The following is a 21,283-nucleotide window of genomic DNA, read 5'->3' on the forward strand; positions in this document are numbered from 1 at the left end:
TAGATTGCATTAGGGCATACCGAACTGAAGGCAAAACACCGCGGATCTACTAATACTGCAGTATACAGTTCCACTCCTGTTACTTCTTCACATGACAGAAGTATTTTGTTGCAGAATGATTACTTTGACCTGATAGCTCCTGAAGCCTTCTAGGCAGCATCCTGGTCACCTGTGTTTGTCTGGTCAAGTGGAAGTTAATATTATCATATACGAGTGAATATGTTGTATGTGTTTATAAGCAGCCATGCTACATATTGCATAGGCTGTGTGTACAGATGTAGGGTGTTTGTATATTTATAATAATTAGTCTGTGAATAGCATTTTATATTGGTGCTTTTTGCTTAGCTTAGCACTGGTGATACAATGGCATCAAGATCACAGTTTGAGATACATAGTGATGATTGTTCCATGGACATAATCTCAGTCATATTGTCTTACAATATTGTCAAGAGTATGTGCAAGTTCAAAACTGATATGATATGTAAATGTGTATTTAATCTGAAACCAGTATCAAAGTGGTTATTGATTGCGTGTCAGATGAAATCAAGGATAGATGTCGAACTTATCATTATCGATCTCCAATACTGAGACCATGTTACAAGTAACTAGTTTGTATGTTATTGAAATTTTAAGTGTGAAACCAATGAGATTTGTCTTCATGAAGACAACATAGTTCTCACCAAAAACCATAATACGAACAAGATTGTGTATAGGGTTTTAATTATGCTTTGTCTTAGTTCTGTGTATTTTTACTGATTTAATACTCACGGGTTCTTGTGCATATCAGCATAGAATAGAATAATAGCTCATTTAACGTGCTTGTGTATGATATGGACTTTACAAAACACAATACAATCTCCATGTGTTTCCCAAGATTTTATACAGTACACAGTTTTGGTGTATTGCCTGTCTTGATGTGAGCAATATGTATGTATTTCCCTACATGTTATGGATTACCCTGAATCTTGGATGTCGTGGTGTACTAGTAGATATTTATGTGAGAGCGGGTAGCCATGATTGCCAGTGCTCTCTGTTAATCAGCCTGATTACATTGAATGTAATGAGGAAACATTATTACATGTTCCTTGTGCAGAGGGAACAAATAATTTTCCTCAGCAATTAATCGGAAGTGTGACAAGACATGGTAGCAAAAACATGAGATTCTGTCTCATATTAACGTTACCGTCAGTATATTGCTTTTGATTAGTTGGGGAGTGCCTGTTTCTCTTGTATGTGTTGGCACCTGATCATGGGGAGTTCCACTTCACATATGCAACATAATGCCTGAGATAATTTAACAGTTTATGAGTGGCACTGGCCATTCTATATTCTTGGGGGATCTGTTTATTTTGGAATATTTAATATCTATTTGTCCCAGAAAACACTATGAAAAAATACATTTTGTCTCTAGTTTTAACATGCATTTGTTTGCTGGAGATGCTGAATGTTCAGAAAAGAATGTTATTGACCTCATTTATGGACAAATGTCATATGTCTTCATATAGTGACCTAAAACATTCTTTCTCACATATGATTAGTCTCGAGGCAGATATCTACGTTGAACAGTTCACTATTTAAATTCTGCCCCAAGTCTGCTGCAGGGCAGGGTTCATCTTGCGGTGATGCCATTTGCCACAAGCCTGGGGTTTTAAGTTTTAGGTAGCTTACACTTGATAACAGATGCTATAATAATGCAGTTTTACTCTAATAAATTTAATGTTGATATACAAACATACTAATATTGTTCATGAATCACAATATAAAATAAAGTCTTTGTCTCACAATTTTCTTGACAAGTTCACTCAGTTTAGAACCCATGATAAATCCCTGCAAGAGTATTAAATGGTCGGTCCAAAGTTCTGATGAAATATAGATGACCAGAGTCTTTAAAGCTATTGTGTGCAGCGATTGGACTGTGCCTTATTTTGTGAACCAGTAGTCACAGCTTGCAGTAGACTGAGCACAGAATGGTGGAGCACGTAGAGCTAAGTGTAGTAACAGTGCACACAATGAAGCTGGGACTTCTAGTTCAGAAAATACTGTTGTCATTCAAGCAGATGTGGTTGATAGCATTTTATAGTATGATTCGCCTAGGGTACAAGAACAAAGTAGATTAGTAGGACATTTGTATCTGAAGTAAGTTAGATCACATAAATGCATGCAATTCATTGAAGTTAAGTTAATGAAGAGGAATCCCATCGCTCAAGCTTAGCTTTTCTAATCACAGTATGGTTTTGGGGCTGCAAATTGTGACAGATGATACCGTAATTAGTCACATGCTTACATACATTACTTCAATCATTTTTAACACCTGTACTTCAGCTGTGACATATTTAAGACTATTGTCATATTATTCGTCCATTTGGAAACCGATCCAAGTTTCACATTCTGTGTACATCTCTCAACCCTTTCTAAGGCTCCCTTAAAGTTCCTTTGAATAGGTCTTGATATGTCACCTATTAGTGTAGTTTATGGGCATTCTCGTATGGATATATTTGTGTAGCTGTCAGAGTTGCTCTGTGATATATGACAATAAGCTGATCTACGCAGAGAGACACTCACTGATTTAGGTCTAGACTCATGAAGTGTGATTTATTGACATGTGTGTCTTTACTTTGTCTGGTAGGTCCATGCTTTTAGATAGAATACTGTATAATGACAGGTAGATGCAGTGACATTGAGTAGAACACTGCTTCTGTTCCTGGTATATAGTTGAACCAGTAACAACAGGTAAATGTTCCAGGTATATGAAAGACTGGTATATATTCCTGCATTTTTTTGTGTACGGAATGGAACCATGGGGGGCCACCACACAACATATGCAATTTCAAGTGGGGTTTTCTTTATGTTTTCAATATTTACACTTGTTTTCAGTCAACTTCCATTGTTTTATTTGTTTACTGTAAATGTTGTGAAATAAACTGTTAGCTTTTGGTTGGTGAAAAGTATTTAAGAAATATTTAGTTCACTTTTTGTATATGAAATAACTGATATCTGCCATGTCTGTCTGGTATCATGCAGTAGCTGCATGGTCTCTTGTGGAGTACTGCACCAGGGCCTAGATTTTCGAGGCACTCTTATTGTGCCACTGATCTACTCATAAGTTAATGTTTGACTCTTAGCTATCTTAGCTCTAAGAAAGTTTAAAAAGTCTAGGCCCTGCATCTTAGTATCTAGGTTATCACAGGATTTGTTTCATCTCATGAATCACTCCTTATTTCCACACTAAACTGGCACAACCCATGATTTTAGCAACACCCACTAAAAATAGATAGAATAGATTCATGAGTGTCCATGTCCAAGAAAACTTGGAATTGTGCCACTGATCTTGTAGACAAAAGCATGTTTACATGTAGACAGCTTTCTGGATTGTGAATAGTATCCATAATGCCTGGTTTTAGAATGGCTAAAGGTGACCCTTTCATCAAAATAATATGTCTAATTGTGCATATTCGAGTTTAATTGTATTAGTGTAGTGAGGTATGATGGAGATTATGAGAAAACGTAAAGGAAGATGACTGATTTTGTTTAACACAAATTGACATGGATTTGTTATTGTGTACGTGTAATGCATTTAGAAACACATTTCAGGGTAGACAACTGTGGTAGTAAGAGAAGGTGGTGCAGGTCTTGTTTGACTTAACATTTATCTGGTCACAAGTCCTCTCAGTCTGGAAGATAGTTTACAAGGAAGATGAAACTACTTAATTAAAACACTGTATAAAATACATTAGGGAGTGATAATTGTATACATATTTAAATGTCTGAACACATGCTTTAGTCTTGCTAATTGTTTCTAAATAAAATATTCAAATATGATTAAGTTTGAGGTTATGATCCATTCGCCAACTAGCTCATGTCACAAATGGCACTGATATGTATGGTCCAGCAATAAATGCATTTTATCGTGACTGCTAAAAAAATAGGCATATATTCAATTTTATCATATGATAAACTATAGTCATTTGAAATATTGTGTGTTCTTTACTTCCTTTCAGCAGTAAATTAACAAAGCTGATCATGTAATGAGCATTTTTCAAAAGAAATAGACTGTTTGAATTAATAATATTAGATCCAGTACGTAATTTGGGTAGACGAGTCATGTGCATCCATTCATGTATTGTAGTCTATTTTCATCCTGTGTTTTTCACCTCAGCAAGGCGAAACATTATTCCCAAGATACCTGGCTAACTTTTAACTCTTACACATAAGTTAGTTCATTTACACATGTATTTTATATAGCTAGCTCAAAATCTAAGTAATGTGTTGATAGTTGATCAAACCCGTACTTGCCACTAATACAGATAATTAAAGTTCTGGAGTTTAGTGTTTATAGATTGTGTATTGTGTTATTATTTTGTGTCTCGATTTATATCTGATTCATGAGATTGTTTTATTTGAAATAAAGTTGTTACGTGTTAACTTTGTTAAGATGGTTGTATGTCTGTTTGAGTCCTCTGTGTGACATTTTGTTGCAGATGCATTGATAGATGTTATCATCAAGTTGTATTTTTCAGTTTTAAAACCCATTTCTACAGTTCTCATAAATTGAGAAATATTGTACATATGCTTGACTACTCCAGATAAATGCATGTTATTTATACATAGTTTACAGTCTAGATTTTATGATGAATAGACAGTGATTCAGCAGAGTGGTGATAGTAATATCATACATCAGCTTAGAGGTGATAGTGAGGTCCCACATGATCAGAGAGGCTTCAGTGAAGCCCTAGAGCTGTAGGCTGTGTCAAGGTCCAGTGATAGGGGCTCTATATAGAGGGGACTGCAATCAAAATGCAACGCATCGTTGACTGGATGACATTGAGAAATCAGTGAGAAAGTCTTCACTGTGTATGTGTAGATAGGCTCACTGTCTGTAGATGTCCTGCATATGATGGCTGGGAACTGGCTGTTGTTCAATGGTAGGTGTGGCTAGTAGGTTGTCTTGAGTTAATGTTCACATGGAACAACTTGCTCATTATTTTCACATGAGATTTTCCTTCTTTTACATTTATACTAGTATTTTGTTTTTCTTGAGTTTAGAATCAAAGTCGGTATGAGAGTACATTTATCAAGGGTGTTCATGATGGTATTACTGGAGACCCTTAAGTCAATGTATTTTTGATAAAGGATTGCAACATTTTTATCATGTTTTTTGCAAAACATATGTTGCTAAAAAGACAAGGTTCTTTACCATACACTCGAGTAGATCAGAGACCAAAGCCATGCTGTAGGCAGTAGTAGATGCCACAACCAGTCCAATAAATAGAGACAAGTAAAAAGTGATAGTTTTCCCTGAACCAGCCAAATCTAAACTGAATAGTGAACATTAGTACAAAATGTGCTCTTATGACAGAGGACATACAGATGCAGCACACATCACAGCACACAATGTTGTAAGCCTTGCAGTTTCCAACATATTTTCAGTCGCATTCTATGATGATTAGGCTGTTAGTATAATGAGGCAATTATGGAGCAATTATTGAACCTTTGACAGCTACAGCTCCGCCTCAGATGTCTGCACTACTATCTGATACCATGGAGTGAATCAAGTTTTCTTATCTTAAAGGACACCATTTGAGATTTCATACGTTATGTTTGTGTAATTTAATGGTTCTGGAGTCGTAGTTCTAAATTTAATAGTTTCTGCTGGGCATTTTAGAAATTTTACAGCATATTGAATTATTGTGGTATAAATCACATTCAATAACTGTGTTGTGATTCGCTTGTTCTTACTTAGACACATCTGTTTTCATTATGATCTCAGATATGGTATTCTAGTTCACAAGTTAAGTTCATTTATTATTAATAAGCTAACATTGCTTGCTTCTAAGGAAGTCTGAAACTAAATCCAGAATAAAATTGAATAAAAAGTTTATTTCCTCTTGAATAGCTATTTCAGATTTTCCTCTTCCATATTGATACGTGAAAGGTTATCTATTATCAACAATTGTGTAGCACATGGAAAAGCTTAATGGGAGGCAGTGCAGGCTGCGTGAATGGAGCTGTATTTATGACTATTTACAAAGTCCTTATGACACTGATATGGGTCAAATTATAGCGGGAGCTCAAGTAGTTACTTCCAAAGTACAGCAGTAGCAGCCTTCACAGAGACTGTCAGTCAATCAGCCACTAGTGTGTAGGACCAGACTGCTCTCAACCAACATGGGTAGGTCTATCTGTGCAACAGTTTTCATTTTCTCTCCATCATGAGGCATACATTTTGGTCACATTCAAGAGCTCTACTGATCCAATCTCTTTTGCCAATTTGGATAGGGATTATGATGACCGAGATGTATTTACAATTTACAGGATGCATGTTGAGTGGGCAAACAACAGCTAATATTATTTTAATTCGTGAACACGATGAATTAGATAAATATTTATTCCGACATGAATAATTTGTAAGTGTATTCATTATTCAAAGTTACAGGTGTCGTGTCCAAGGGTACTTGATGTATGTTTCTTCAGTAACTGATTTCAAGCAACCCTAAATCCTTTAGTTTTAACATAAGGGTTATCAATAGGGCCCCTTGACATTCATGCCTAATGTTAATCACTGATATTGTATTTCCTAATAAATGTATGTTTACTAGTTGAACTGAGCCAAATTAACATTACAATGTTAAATCTCAGCTGCTGGAACACCACGCTATTCTTGACATTCCACCTGCAGCTGAAGTGTCTATTTCCTCCTTGGCCCACTGCTTCCTACTGATCAACTATAGGCAGGAACTCTGCATTTTATAATATGGCCAATCTATCCTACTTATCATACACATTTCTTTTGTTTTTCCATTCCATATTCTCAGATATACAAACTACAGGTGATTATAATCATTACCCTTAGTATGTGTATTATATCTTTATTATGATTATAACATCCTGCAGTGATTTACATTGAGTTACAATTAAGAGGAGTTGAAAAGTGCTAATACTGAACACTCAGTTTCTATTGATAATGCTTAAACAATAATTGATGTTGAGAGCAAACAATTACTTATAAAATGTGAATGAATAATTGTGTGCATATTGACCTAAATATTCGATGGTATGAAAAAGAATATGCTGCAAGGACATGTTTGTAAGATGATTAGCAAGAATGCATCTATAGCACCTAATTATGTGATGGAAGCATGATTCATGATTCTGCCTGTTACTCCTCATATATCAGATTCTATATCAGAAGATACTGTAATCAGGCTGTAATCAATCATTTGATTATTGAAATCACACCACTGAGGTTCTGTCGCTGTAATCTGTCAGCCATCAATCAAAGGCTAATTTTAGTGACCAGGAAGGACCTGGTGGAAATACACAACCTATTTAAACACTGAATGCAAGCAACTTCACATGCTCCTTTATCAAAATGGTTTGAAAATCAATATCAAATCCATTGTATATGGCCTTACTCTACCATTTTAGATATTGAATTACAGGTTTTCAAAAGTCAAATTTATAGTTGATGTCCCAAGTTGTCAAGTTGAGCTATATAAATGTATTCTGTTCATACTTAATCTGGTGCATGTACTACCAAACCAAGGTCTGTTGATAGGTTTATTGTTTATTTATTTAAAGAGCACATACCACAATAAGAAATAAAATGATTGACAGCAAAGTATTATGAACTTTTTTGTTTTCTACAGCTTACATTTGATTTCTTCATTGATTGAATGAAGGTCACATTGATGAACCAGATAAGTTCCGAATCTTTGAACGATAGTATTGAGCTTTGATTATCTTCTTGTCTATTGTATGACAGAACAGGGATATTTTAACTGATTGATTTTGTGTGTCCTGTTAGATCAAGTGTCAGTGACCCTTGCCTTCCTACCACACTGATAGTGTCAACTTAATACATGTATCACTGTTAGACATCATGTATATATATATATAATGTGTTTAGGCGACAGTTGCTGTAGCATCCATGTTGTTATCAGTGGGAACTGTCAAGCATGGCTTTCATCAGTTATGGCATTGTCTTGGTGTTCCCTTGCAGTTACTGGGGTATATGTCCCTCCTCCCTAGTCCCCCATCTACAATGTTCTGTTTCACCTGTTCTCTATCAAGAATGTCCAGTCACACCTGTCCTCTGTCAGCAATGTCCTGTCTCATATACTCTTTCTCACAAGTTCAATTTCACCTATTTTCTGTCTACAATGTCAAGTTTCATTTATCCATTATCGAGGCTTGATTTAAGAGATGTTAAGCTACTTGCATGAGGTGCAACCTAAGATAAAGTTGCATGAGCCCAATTTCTTGTTGCAACGTAGTGTGATAAAAGATCAGAGGTTTTGGTGAACATAAACATGTGTCCATGGTGTAGTTCCCATAAAACCATAGCAACACAGAGACACAGCTGATCCCTGATTACATGAGCTGTCATAGCCAAGACATGTCTATGAATAGCAATGTTTTGTTGCCATAGTGTGCCATAGAAAATGAGCTGGCATATTCATGCTTATAATATTACATTTTTTGTTGATGTGTTTCTCAAAAACTGAGATGTACCTTGTGCAAATTACACAAATAACTAGGTTGCACAGTGCCAGTAACAAAGCACTAAATCAAACCCTGTCTATTAGTGAAGAGATCTAATGTCCACTAATTGTGTATAGAAACCCATTGTCACATGTCCTGTTTTTACAGACTCTGTCCCATACTCAACATACCTGTATGTCGCACCTTGTGTCATGTGTTCCACATCTAGTGTCCTTGTCTATGTTCCCTGTTCTCATGTGTGACAAACCCTACGTCCGATAATATTTGTCCCCTCCCATGTCTTATCCCTATATCACTTCTCATCTGTCCAGTGTCCTGTGCCCTTTGTCTATTGTACCTCATCCTTTGTCCCATGTTATCTGTTCAATTATCCTTTGGTCTTGAAATTTTGTCCAGTATCCTCTGCCACATGTCCCAGGCTATCTCAGTATCTAATTATGTCCCTTTTCCTACTTTTTTTGCCCATGTCCTCTGTTGCCAGATGTTTTTCCTTGTCTTATGTGTGATGTCCCTCCTTTCATGTCCACTTTCCCTTGCTCCCAATCTATTCCCCATCTAATGTGTACGTGGATGTGGATACAACACTGTAGCCACCCTGCCCCACATACTGCATGATAATACTCAGTACCACTGACAGATGATGACATGTTCATAGGGATTATCCAAATAAACAATCATTATGCAAATCTGGAGTGTCTGTGTTATTACTGTACTCCTATGGGAATGGATGCCAAGAGTGTGAATATATTATGGTGCATGACATGCATGATTCACATTCTTTTGACAAGAAACACATGTGCACAGATGTCTGATTTTGGAAAAAAAGAACACCCAGAGTGAAAAGTGCATCTATGGATCATTTGCAGTAAGCTGGAAATACAGTGGCACAGAAATATCTTGCAAGTCAAGAAACATTGCAATAATAGTTAGACATCATTAGTGCTTGCAAGGTTTATATTAAGACATTGTGTTCTTCTATAACCTGTGATTACTTACACTCTGACATGTCAAGTTAAGTCAAAGAATGTTGTGAAATGTCTGTTTCAATCAAATGATTTGGTGACATATCTGTCTTAAATGAATTAATGTAGTGATATATGTCTATTTTAAAAGCATTATTGTCGTGACGTGTATTCTAAATCAAATAATGAAATTAGAAGTTTTGTGTGTTCAAGTGTAAGTGACAAATGTGATGTTCAAAGTTATTTTGACCTTGTGCTTGAGATCAGCGAAGAGCTGATTGTGAATGTGATTTTCTCTGTTGGAATGCTTTATTGACTTGTTGGGAGATTTAACTTAGTAACGTATTTTGATGAAAAGGTCTGAAACTTGTGAAGCCACAGCTATGATCATTGCTGATTCATAGCAAGGAATGATTGTAGAAGTAGAGTCTTGGGGAGGAGCAATGTTCAACTTTTGCTAAATCTCTGCATACGTTTCACTGGAATATACTTAGCCTAGATTAATTTCCTAAAAGAATTTAATCAGAGAATTTTTTTTTTTTTAAAACTGAATCCTTGTTGCAGGTAGGGGCGGGGAACCATGGAATTCCTTGCCCTCTTGGAGGATAAAATTTAGCTAGATAAAACTGTCACACACTCAAATGCACACCAAAAGAACACAAAGTCTAAACACACACTACAAAAGATCCACATGAATAGTGATAAGCTGCTGTGCAAATACATATTTGCATATCAAGCAATGCTAAGATAGAATTATCAAATTAGACCATGTTACTTCCCCACTACAAAATTTCTGCCAGTTATACAAAACAGTAGTACTGAATAGAAACAACAGTGGGTTTGTTAAAGAAATTTCAAACCGTAAATAATAAATGATTATATGCTAATTGATACTCAGCACTATTTCACATTCAAGAATTATACATGTAAAGAGCTTGGTCAGCTATCCAAGTGTTTAGCAAGCACTAAGCGTGGTAATTATATATTTATAAATGGTAATCGGAATAGTAAAGAGGAAATGTCACATGATGAAGGAGATCAGACTGGGACCATCAGCGGCACTGAAGCAGTATATCAGCTGTAACCTCATTAATCCACATAGCGTTACAACAATGAAAAGTTCATTGAAATCCTGCGATTCTCTAGGTCTTGTACCTAGTGTATGAAAATGGCGACCACATAATTCTCCAACTTTGAATGACATATGTATGCGGAAGACTCTATCTACTATTAATCCCACTTCTAAATATTTTGAACAAATTAGAAAAGCATCCTTCACATGACAAATTTGAGTTTGACAACACTTGTTTCAGAGTTGTCAAACTGTTGGCGAGATATGGGATCAGTCACTATTTCTCACCAACTTTTCCATCAAACTTTCAGTGTTGTCAAACTGCAGTTTAACATGTGAAGTGTCAAACTTGTGTTGTTTCAGACACAGCCAAACGCCATCAACGAAATTGTCACATGACTGCAAAGATAGAGACGTGGTGCTCAAATCACATAAAAGTTTGACACGGGAATGTGCATGTTCGACAACTTTTAAAATTCAACTTGTTGTCAAACTATAGTTTGCTGTGTGAATGCTGCTTTATAACAGTCATACAAATGTTTTGTAGGTGAAGATCACATGGACAAAGCAGCATTGGGGATGTTGTTATATGAAAGTAACTGGAAATCCTTCTGTGAGCCCAACTCACTGGATGGAGACTCAGCATAGTCCAAAAGCAGTTGATGGTTTCACCTGAAAAAATACCCTCCTTCAAAATACCATATTCCCAGTAAAGATAATCCTGTGGTCTCAGCTCATTAATTGGTGGTAGGGACTGTCAGCATAACTTTGCAAACATTTGGTTGTTTCACTCAATAATACCTTTCTGCAGTATTCTTTTACCTAGAAAAGATCAATCTGTAGACTGGAGAGTGCCTGCATAAACCTACAAACAATAGCTTCTCTCAGGTATACTCTCGGTCAATAGAGCATGGACACAGCGATGTCTCGCACATAAAAAGAATAAAGTATGAGAATAAAATATGAGATATGAAATGTAATATATATATTTTATTACACTTTCTCAGTAAAGTACAGATACTAGTACTTCTTGGGCTAAGTCCCTTACAGGATTTGAACCCACACTGTGTGCTGGCTGACTCTGAGATTATGTCAAATCCCATATGAGACTCAACCCTAAAGTACTAGAATTTGTAATGAGAAAGTGTATCCAAAAAATAACATGCATTACTTTTGACCACTTTCAAAATGGCATTGTGTATTTAAGAACAAAATAACTTTCCTGAGATTCAGGTCTAGAGATTGAATATTTTGTTGTGTTAAGTCCATGTCTCTTTGCAGTGAATGTTATGTAATGTGTAGTACAGTGACTGTATCCAACAGCTCCTGACACACTGATCAATAACAACTATGTCTGTCAGCCACTTGTCATGCTGTTACCTGTAAGTGCTGAAATTGAAGGTTATGTTACAGTGACAGTTATCTTACAGCTCATGTCAAAATGTTGAGATCTGATTGGCTCTCCTGATAAAATACTGCACAGGAAAGTAAGTTTTTGAGGAGTAATCTTTTACACCCTGCCATAGAGGAAACAGGCCACATGCAGATTTCTGAAAGACAGAAACTTGTTTGTCACTCCCTTCAATGAAGCAAAATGCTTTTTGTTACTTGCAAGGCAGTGAACATCACAACACAGAGGAGATGTTAAACTCAGCTCAAGAGAACAAGTGTTTTCAATTTGTTTTAACTATTTTACAATGGCAGATTAACATGTAGTCCACAGAAATTTATAGTGGAAGAATCTCCAGGGTTAGATGTGGTGTTAGGCATCCCCATTTACCTTTATATGACCATTCATTGTGCAAAACAGCCGAACTACTATAGGACATTTATATAGAGCACATATCTGTGTAACTAGTGCTTGCTCAAGGTGCTGGTATTTGTTTCCTTTGATCATTGTATGTCAGTCTCAGTGTCACATCATATCAGTCTCAACTCCATGGGGAGTATACAACTGTTGCTGCCAGTAACCACACAGCGTTTAAGGTGGCTCTCTCACCCTAGCCAATTCACCCAGTTCACAGCTGGGTGGACTGGGACACATTGTCACAGTACTTTATGTAAGTTTCCTGCACCTTGCTATACCTTGCAACTAGGTGTTTGCACATATTCACTTGGCCACCCTGCTGCCATATGGCTGGAATATTGCTGAGTGTAGCATAAAAACTAAACTCACTCACTCACCCACTCACTCACTTGGCCACCATCTGGTCATATGCCAATGGATTCATGGGTTCTTTGAAGTGCACGGGGTTGTGTACTGTACACTAGGGGTTATGACAACACAGAAAGATCCTGCACACAAAGTTGTTTCGAAAGTTTTTACACCCAGTCACAGATGGGCTGGATACCGACACCTCAACGTCACCTGATCACTAGCCTGGCGCTTTAGCCAGCTCACCCACCGCATCCCCACCATCTGATATTGCCTGCTACAAATTCTATACTGATAACAGCTCATGCTGTGAGCTTTTGTTTCAGCTTAAGACTGACATTGAATGTAATTAATAAAACAGTATTAGATCCTTGATCAATGAGAGATTTCTGTGTTCACGAATAGTGTCTGACCCTCTGACAAATCTGGCAGATTTGCCAATGGTCAGACAGAAGTCGCAAACCTGCTGGCCTCAGTGTCTGACTGAATATATCACAATAACTTTGTCTGAAGTTATTTGTGGCATGTGACACTTGTTCACTGTTTATAAATTTATGTTTATAATGTTTGTCATTATATAATGTTCATAATTTCAGTGCCAGTTATGAGAAATGTTAAATCTGAAATGTGTGTTCAGTATTATCATGTGGGTCCCGTGAATTTTCAGTGGGTCAGACAGACATCTGAAGCTTGCAGGAACCAATGTCCTGTTACTATGAAACACCTTTCATGAACACTGAGCTTTTACATAGAGTGATGTCACAACTTTACTCCATACAAAAAGTAAAAGGATTGAGAAGTATACTACTAAATATCCTGTAACAACTACATTGAGTGTTATCTCACTTCTTTGTTTGACTGCAAATTTTGAGTGTTCTGTTATTGTTACATCTGCAAGTAATATTTTCTTTTATATCTGCAAATAATAACTTCTTTCATTGAGTGTGTTGCTACAGCTAATATCAGTGTTCTGTCATGACTTATCTTCTGGTAATATCTACTATTGCTGACGGTTCTGTTATGTGTGATAGCTACTATCATTGACTGTTCTCCTATAGCTGCATATGACAGCTACTGTTATTGACTATTCTGTAGATCTTACAGCAACTATCTTTGACTGTTCTGTTATGGCTTTATCTAACAGCTACTATTATAGACTGTACTTGTATGGCTAGCTCTGACAGCTGCTTTAGTTGGCTGTTCTGTTATGGCTGTATCTGACAGCTGCTATAGTTAGCCATTCTGTTATGGCTATTTCTGACAGCTGCTATAGTTAGCCATTCTGTTATGGCTGTATCTGACAGCTGGCTGTATCTGACAGCTGCTATAGTACAGTATGTAACAGCTACTATTACTGACTGTTCTGGCATGGCTATATCTGACAGCTACTATAGCTGACTGTTCTGTTATGGCTGTATCTTACAGCTACTGTCCTTGGGTGTTCTGCTACTCCTCATTCTGATTGTTTTGTTACAGCTGAGGACAAGCACCGACAGAACTACATCAGTGAGCTGATCAGCACCGAGGAGTCATACATGGCAGACATGTCCATCGTGTCCGAGGTCAGTATGAGGTCACAGACATAGTCTTCCATATGGAAAGACTTTTGTGTGGATACTTAAGTGGTATTATTCTCTTCCACCTAATTTTTTCCATCCATCATTCTGATTGTCATGTTAGGATCCAGACTGTAACACTACAATCATTCAATATGTTATGTTGCCAGAGCATAAGTTAAAGACCTTTCAATTTATTTGGTTTTGGAACATAACTGTGAAACAGATTGTTCAGTCAGCCAATTAATAACACAGAATCCCTTTTACTATATCTATTTGCTGCAGGCCTTCATACAGCCACTGCGGAACTCCAAGGTTCTGACAGATGAGGAGCTGCACAATGTCTTCGTCAACTGGAGTGAACTGATAGTTTGTAATATGAAGTTACTGAAGTAAGTTCACAGCTACAAACATGATGTAGGGTTTGATAGCAATGTATGACAAAGGGTGGCAGGGACCACTGTTTCAGACACTGCTCTATCTACTTCCATCTCTTGTATTCTTACTTTGTTAGTGAAGTTTGCCCCAAATATATTTTTTTCAAGATATGTAAAATGCAGTCATAGCATGTCTTAAAAATATCTTCATATATTCTAAATTCCCTTCTTTCAGTGTTTGATCCACATACCATCTTCAGATTTTTAGATCATATTTGAAAACTTTTGCATAATTTTTGGTGATACATGCGATACAGATCAGTGTAGAGGTGATCTGTTACCTTTTTATGATTTCAAATGCTAAAAGGCAAACCCTTGATGTTTTACAAAAATCAGGCTGATGTAAAGCAAAAAGTAACTTAATAAACTTGGATAAGCTACAAAGCCATGTTTATTTCACCTTTTTCTGTAGGACCAAGGACGTCACTTAATGGTTATGCTGCAACTTACAAATGCCCAAGCGAATGCCTCTGGAATGTAAACAAATATACTTCATGAGTTACTGGCAAACAAGGAATAGTATAAGTAATAAGGGCATGAGACCATTTCAACAACAAGAAGTAGAGCACTGATCTGACAATTGAACCATATTAGCATATATGAGTACCGCCCTCTGGTGCTTTCCATTGTGAGTGAAGGGTCCTCAGGTTGTCCACGATCAAGTGTAGTGCAATGGGTAAAGTGCCTGACAGAATCAATTCATCATCATGCACTTCACATGCAATAGTGTACATCTGCTCTCCCTTTCACAAACCAGATTGGTTTGCTCTTTGCCATGTGCCACTCTCTTATAAACGCATTCTCTGCACCAATAAAACTTACCCATTTTTGCCAGTAATTGATCTGATCTGATTCATCTTTTGATGATGTTTCAGTGGTTTGAAGGTTCGGAAGAAGATGTCGGGAAAAGGCAAGCCCATCTCGATGATAGGGGATATCCTGTGTGAAAATGTAAGTTTTAGAGGTACTGATCCATACAACTGTGTAAATCAATGATACATTATAGCCAATTTTAACTACAGGCATTAATTAGAAATTATGTTAAGTCTGCTTTAAGGTGGGAGGAAAATACAGTAAATTCATAATCATCAGTTAAAAATAAATCCAGGTAAATTCACTATAAGCTTAGAGAAAAATGTCTATGAAGTTCACAACAGGCAATGTGGAAAAAGCCTCTAATTTCACCTTAAGTTCTGAGAAAAGTAGAGTGAAAATCACTTCAGGTCATGACAATTTAACAGAGAATTCCATTACTATCATCTAAGACTTTTCTTACCAAATTGTTCAAGTCTTTTTTAACAAAACATTTTTAATTTCAACTGAGCATTAACTTTTGGTGTTACATATGAGACAGTGTGTACATCAACATGGCATGTGTTGTAATGCTGTGTGTGTGTGTTTTCAGCTTCCCCACATGACTGTCTACGTCCGATTCTGCAGCTGCCAGCTGTCCGCAGCCGCTCTCATACAGAGGAAGACAGAACAGAGCCCTGAATTTGTCGAGACTCACAAGGTGACATAAGGAGACATATCTCTATATCATGACATCTGATACATATAATACATGATGGTAAAGAGGTCGATGTTGTGCAGAGTAATATTCACATGAAAGACTTCTAATAATGTTGGAAAGCAGAAGTACTTCCACTGGTATGGCAGAAACCCACTGATTGTGGGTTTGAGTACTAGTATGCCTTTGTTTCAGTGTTTGTCAGCACAAAGCCATTGCCCCTGAATTTCCCCAGTTGTTAAATGTTACCATGCAAAATGTGCACTGCAGTGTTTCTCATCTTACATCCTGTCTCAAACACAACTTTGGGTCCAATTCTACAAATGAACCTAATATCCATGCTTGACCAAGTATCGATGTTTGTTGTAGTGCTAAAATTTACTTATCTCAGTTCACTCCACAACGTTGGTACTCTATATCTGACTTTACTTCACTTTGTCTTCAGAGGTGTCTACAAGATCCCAGGACAAAGAATATGCCTCTCAGTAGCTTCCTGTTAAAGCCTATGCAGAGAATAACCAAATACCCCCTCATGATCAAGGAGGTAAGTGCACTTACCATAGGTTTTAGTAGTCTGGGCCATCTGGTAGTTCAGGTTTTGACTGATCCAACCAAACAGAGTGCTTGTTGAATAATATGTATCTTACAGCTTGTTTCATATGGTCTCGGAAACCAAAACTGAAGTTACAAGTTGGTTTAAAAGGTGATAGCTAAAGTGATGCATTTTACAGCAGGTTGTAAGGTAAATGGTATCTTATGGTCATTATTCTGTTTCTTACACACCCTAAATGACACAATTACCACATTGTATCTATTTATATTGTTTGTTTTCGTGATCACATTAGTAAATTAATACACGATGCAATGGTCATGTGATGTAATGGTCATGTGATGTAATGGTCATGTGGTGTACTGCTTCCTAGCAATACCAAGAGTCACCCTGTGTCATAAAGCTTCCGTCATATGTCTGGGTTATCAAGGCAGTGATGGTAATGAAAACTATATGAGACTATGGTTTGCTATGAACTGGACGAAAAAACAAGAAAGTAGTAGCTTTCCCATAGATCACAACCATGTGAGTTATGACATATATGTTTGTATTCATACAGATCTTAAAATACACCCCTCCTGAACACCCTGACCACCAGAATCTAGTGGATGCTCTTGCCAAGGCAGAGGAGTTGTGCAGTCAAGTCAATGAGGGGGTTCGTGAGAAGGAAAACTCTGAGAGGTTGGAATGGCTACAGAATCATGTTCAGTGTGATGGGCTCTCTGAGGTGAGTGGAGACATGATAGCTCCTCCTTCTCCAGCGTTTGGTTCTAATGTGTCTGTATTTGTCAGAGCCAGTGTGGGAGAGAGAGAGGGTCAGACCGTTTGTGATGTATTTTGAATCTCAATGTTCTCCCAGACTATCAGTGACTCAATGTCAAAGATCTACTGTTTTCTTTCAGAGAATAATATTTAATGGAGTCACTAACTGCCTAGGAAGAAGAAGACTTCTACACTCTGGTGTCCTTTACAAAGTAAGTTCTTGGAAAATCGAATTACAAATATTGGTCAGAATTCTTTTATTTGGCAAAGTCAGCTGTTCTACATTCAGACAGTGTGTTTGAAAACAAGAGCTTTCTGAAACAGAAAAGTCTGTTGAAGAGGCATTCATTAATGTGTATCATTATGGGACTAAGAACTCTATTGCTTAATCAGTCATCTTCAGGAAGGTAGCCTGTATATATGTAACCGATTTACAAAGTTTTTTAATGCATTCCTCCTACACATAAATCAATCCATCCTTGTGTGGCAAGATTTCCATCCTGATTCATTATACATACAAAATTATGTCAGAAATGTTAAATGTTATATAATATCTTTCCAAAACTGCTGCTTTGGGTGACTTTTTCCTTTGCAGACCAAGACCAACTCACAGTAACACCGTATTCCTAGCTAGCCAATTGTAACACCCTCTTGACAGACAAATAGCTTATTAATGGCCTCTTTTCTTCCTCCTCAGACAAAGAGTAACAAGGAGCTGTTGTGTTTCCTGTTTAACGACTTCCTGCTGCTCACACTGCCATCCCGGCCACTTGGCAGCAACTCCTCACTCCGCTACATCTGTGATCCCAAGTCTACACTCAACTTTAAAATGTACAAAACGGTATGTAATCAATCAACCATAGGTGACAGTTAAGTACGCGTCATTTCTTTTTCATAGATATCGTCCTTGGGGTACATATATGCATTTTCTGAAAATGTCGCGTGACAGTTGTATCAATGTTTAAATAAAATATTGTACAATAAACAAAAAGTCTTTTTTGTTCATTATATGGCCCCTCACCACGTGGAGTCACCCCTCTGCCACGCTTGCGCAAGCAACCAGGGAAGCATCCAAGCCCGTGTCATCATTCCTTCTGCTGTCACCATGCTGTAGGAACGTGTGCTGGAAATTGAACAAGAAAGTTAAACTTTCTATGTGTACTGTGAAGTTGTCTGAGTGTTCCTCAACTATATGCATGGTTTATTCATTCATTAATAGAGAAAACGGAACGTTTATTTAAACCAGGAGTTAACTTGTTTGTCTGTGACTTTGTATTTGCGCTGGCTTTCCCGTGGGTTAAGCACATGTGCTTTCCATGGTGGGAATCCGTCACCCCTGCGTGTTGAAATATTGCGTTTAGTACCAACTAGTTCATGTCATAGGTATTCACGTAATTTTCAATGTGTTGTACGTGTCAGTGCTGCTGTGTTAGCCGTCAACTTATGCTTGTCATATTGGCTTTCAGGCTTTTACAGCATGTTCTGCTTGTGGGACAAACATCCCTCCATGAGATAAGCATGACAGGCGGGCCATGAGCCCAAGGTGTGCGAATTGTGTTTGGGCTTGTCCCCACTGGCCCCTAAACAGAGGGCGGCAGATTTCCTCTTCCATAAAGAGTTGCAGGAGCCAGGAGGGGAGCTGATGGAGCTTCCCCCATCTAAGACTAAGAGAGCTAAGCATGATAAGACTAAAGACCCTAAGTCTGTTCCTACGCTGCAGTCCTCTTCGTCTATGTCTGGTTTTGATATGTCACTTATCACCCAGTTATTTCAGCAGCACATGGACTTAGTGAAGTCCCTCGTCCATGAGTCAGTTGGAGGTCTCTGGCAGGAGTTCCTCACTCACTCTGAGCGGGGTACGCAGAGTCTTGGGGGCAGATCGCAGGACTCTGCTTGCTCCACATGCTTGGAGATGTCTGTTGATCCATTGCCTTTGGCCTCGGGTCCGGATGCCTCGGCAAACCCCGGAGAGGGAGGGTTCGCTTCCAGTCCCTCTCTCGATCTTGGCGCAGGGTCAGTTGAGGATTCCTGGGGTTCCGTCTCTGCACCCCCCTTCCCATGAGAGCAGAAGACTCGGTTCCTTCCAAGCTTCCTCCTGCGTTTTGGGACCGGGGCTTGGATGGTACTGGTTCGGTGACTGCAGTGGAAGGTCCACTGGGTCCGGATCTGGCCGCAGGCCGCTGTTCCGACTAGCCGCCCAAGCCAAGCAAGGGCATTTAGTTCCACCTTTTGCCCAGTGGGGTGCCCCCCAGCAGCAGGCATACTAGACCTGTGATGAGGTCTATCGGAATGCCATGGAGCAGGTAAGGGTGGTGGTCCATGCGTCTTACCTCTCCTCATTACAGAGGTCAGCCCTGGAGGCGGGAGAGAACTCAGGGGACATATCCTCGAATGTACTTCTCTTACGTCAGCTGTCCGAAGTGCAGGCCCACCTGACGTGCGACTCGTTGAGGACGGCTGTGTCTACGGTGATGTGCACAGTTATGGGGATGCGCAAGCTGTGGCTGTCAACGTCTTTTAAAGACTTGAAAGCCTTGCTGGAACAGCAGCAGGTTTCTCACCCCTGCGCTCCGGTAGCAAGCTCTTCTTCCGGGACACAGTCTACATGTGAGTCTGCTGGCAGGCTTAGGCCACTGGGCAGGAGTAGGAAGAGGAGTTGCGCCACCAAGGGAAAGAGCGGACCTCTTCATCCAGCTCTCAGCAGCCTTTTAGTGGGAACGGGGGGTCTGCCCCAATCCCCCGCTGGTCATGCCAGCTGCTCCCATGGGGCAGTCACAGTCACTTCCAGTGTTGCACGGGGCTACTCATGCCCTCTTGCCTCATGTCCCAGTGGGTGTGCTCACCTCCCCCCCTTCCAACTGGAATGGGAGAAGGTAACGCGAAATCCTTGGGTGCTGTCCACCATTCCACTGTGGAAGTGAGGCCCGCCCGAGTTTGTCGCCATGAGGTGCACTCAGGTGCCGGCCTGTCCGATCAAGGCGTGTATTCTGCGCGACGAGGTTCAGGCTTTGCTGGACAAGTCTGCAATAGAGTGTGTACCCCAGGATGAGGAACAGGTGGGATTTTACTCCACGTACTTCATCATTCCGAAGAAGGACAGCGGGTTCATCCCATTCTCAACCTCAAGGAGTTGAACGGCATGTCAGAAGTTGCATCCTTGAAGATGGAGACACTTCGCTCGGTGATCTCCACTGTTCAGCCTGGCGATTGACTTAGGTCAATTGACCTAAAGGATGCATATTTTCATGGGCCGATACCCCCGTCGTTCAAGCAGTTCCTCCGCTTCTCTTACGACGGGGTGTGTTACCAGTTCACGGTGCTCCCCTTCGGCATCTCCACGGCCCCAAGGGTGTTCACGAAACTCATGATAGTGCCGGCTACCCTAGCCAGGTCACAAGGAAGGCGTTGTCACCCTTACCTGGACGACTGGTTGCTCAGTGCGCTATCTCAACCAGCGAGTTGTGGTGAAGGAGAATGCATTACTCGTCAGACTGATGTTGGCTGCTGATAACTGAATGTGATTAAATCTGGCGTCATGAATAAGCAACACATGTCTGGAAAATCAACTGGACCAGCATAAGTTTTGAATAGTCATCCCACATTTTCGATAAGTTTCCGTCTGAAAACATTTTCCTTCATAGCCTTTTGAGAAATGAATTCCGGCAGAGTGACCTTATCCATTTAAATAGTGTCTGGTTAAATGTAAGCAATTACATCTTCTCAGTGAAGTACAGTAATTACACAGTAGTCACATCTAGGATTTGAACCATGCTCTCA

General features: G+C 39.0%; 1 protein-coding gene across 4 annotated transcripts in view; it reads left to right on the top strand.

Moving 5' to 3' along the window:
- The window catches only part of LOC137286174 (intersectin-1-like), a 76,377-nt gene that overhangs the window by 43,134 nt on the left and 11,960 nt on the right, over nt 1-21,283 (top strand). For all 4 annotated transcript variants that reach the window (XM_067817860.1, XM_067817862.1, XM_067817863.1 and 1 more), the window contains 8 exons: nt 14,168-14,253; nt 14,533-14,639; nt 15,560-15,635; nt 16,090-16,197; nt 16,640-16,738; nt 17,304-17,471; nt 17,647-17,718; nt 18,204-18,347. In XM_067817860.1, coding sequence (XP_067673961.1) covers nt 14,168-14,253; nt 14,533-14,639; nt 15,560-15,635; nt 16,090-16,197; nt 16,640-16,738; nt 17,304-17,471; nt 17,647-17,718; nt 18,204-18,347 — 860 coding nt within the window. The remainder of the gene's footprint in view (nt 1-14,167; nt 14,254-14,532; nt 14,640-15,559; nt 15,636-16,089; nt 16,198-16,639; nt 16,739-17,303; nt 17,472-17,646; nt 17,719-18,203; nt 18,348-21,283) is intronic.

Source organism: Haliotis asinina, chromosome 6, assembly GCF_037392515.1.
Source record: "Haliotis asinina isolate JCU_RB_2024 chromosome 6, JCU_Hal_asi_v2, whole genome shotgun sequence".
NCBI classification, from domain to species: Eukaryota; Metazoa; Mollusca; class Gastropoda; order Lepetellida; family Haliotidae; genus Haliotis; species Haliotis asinina.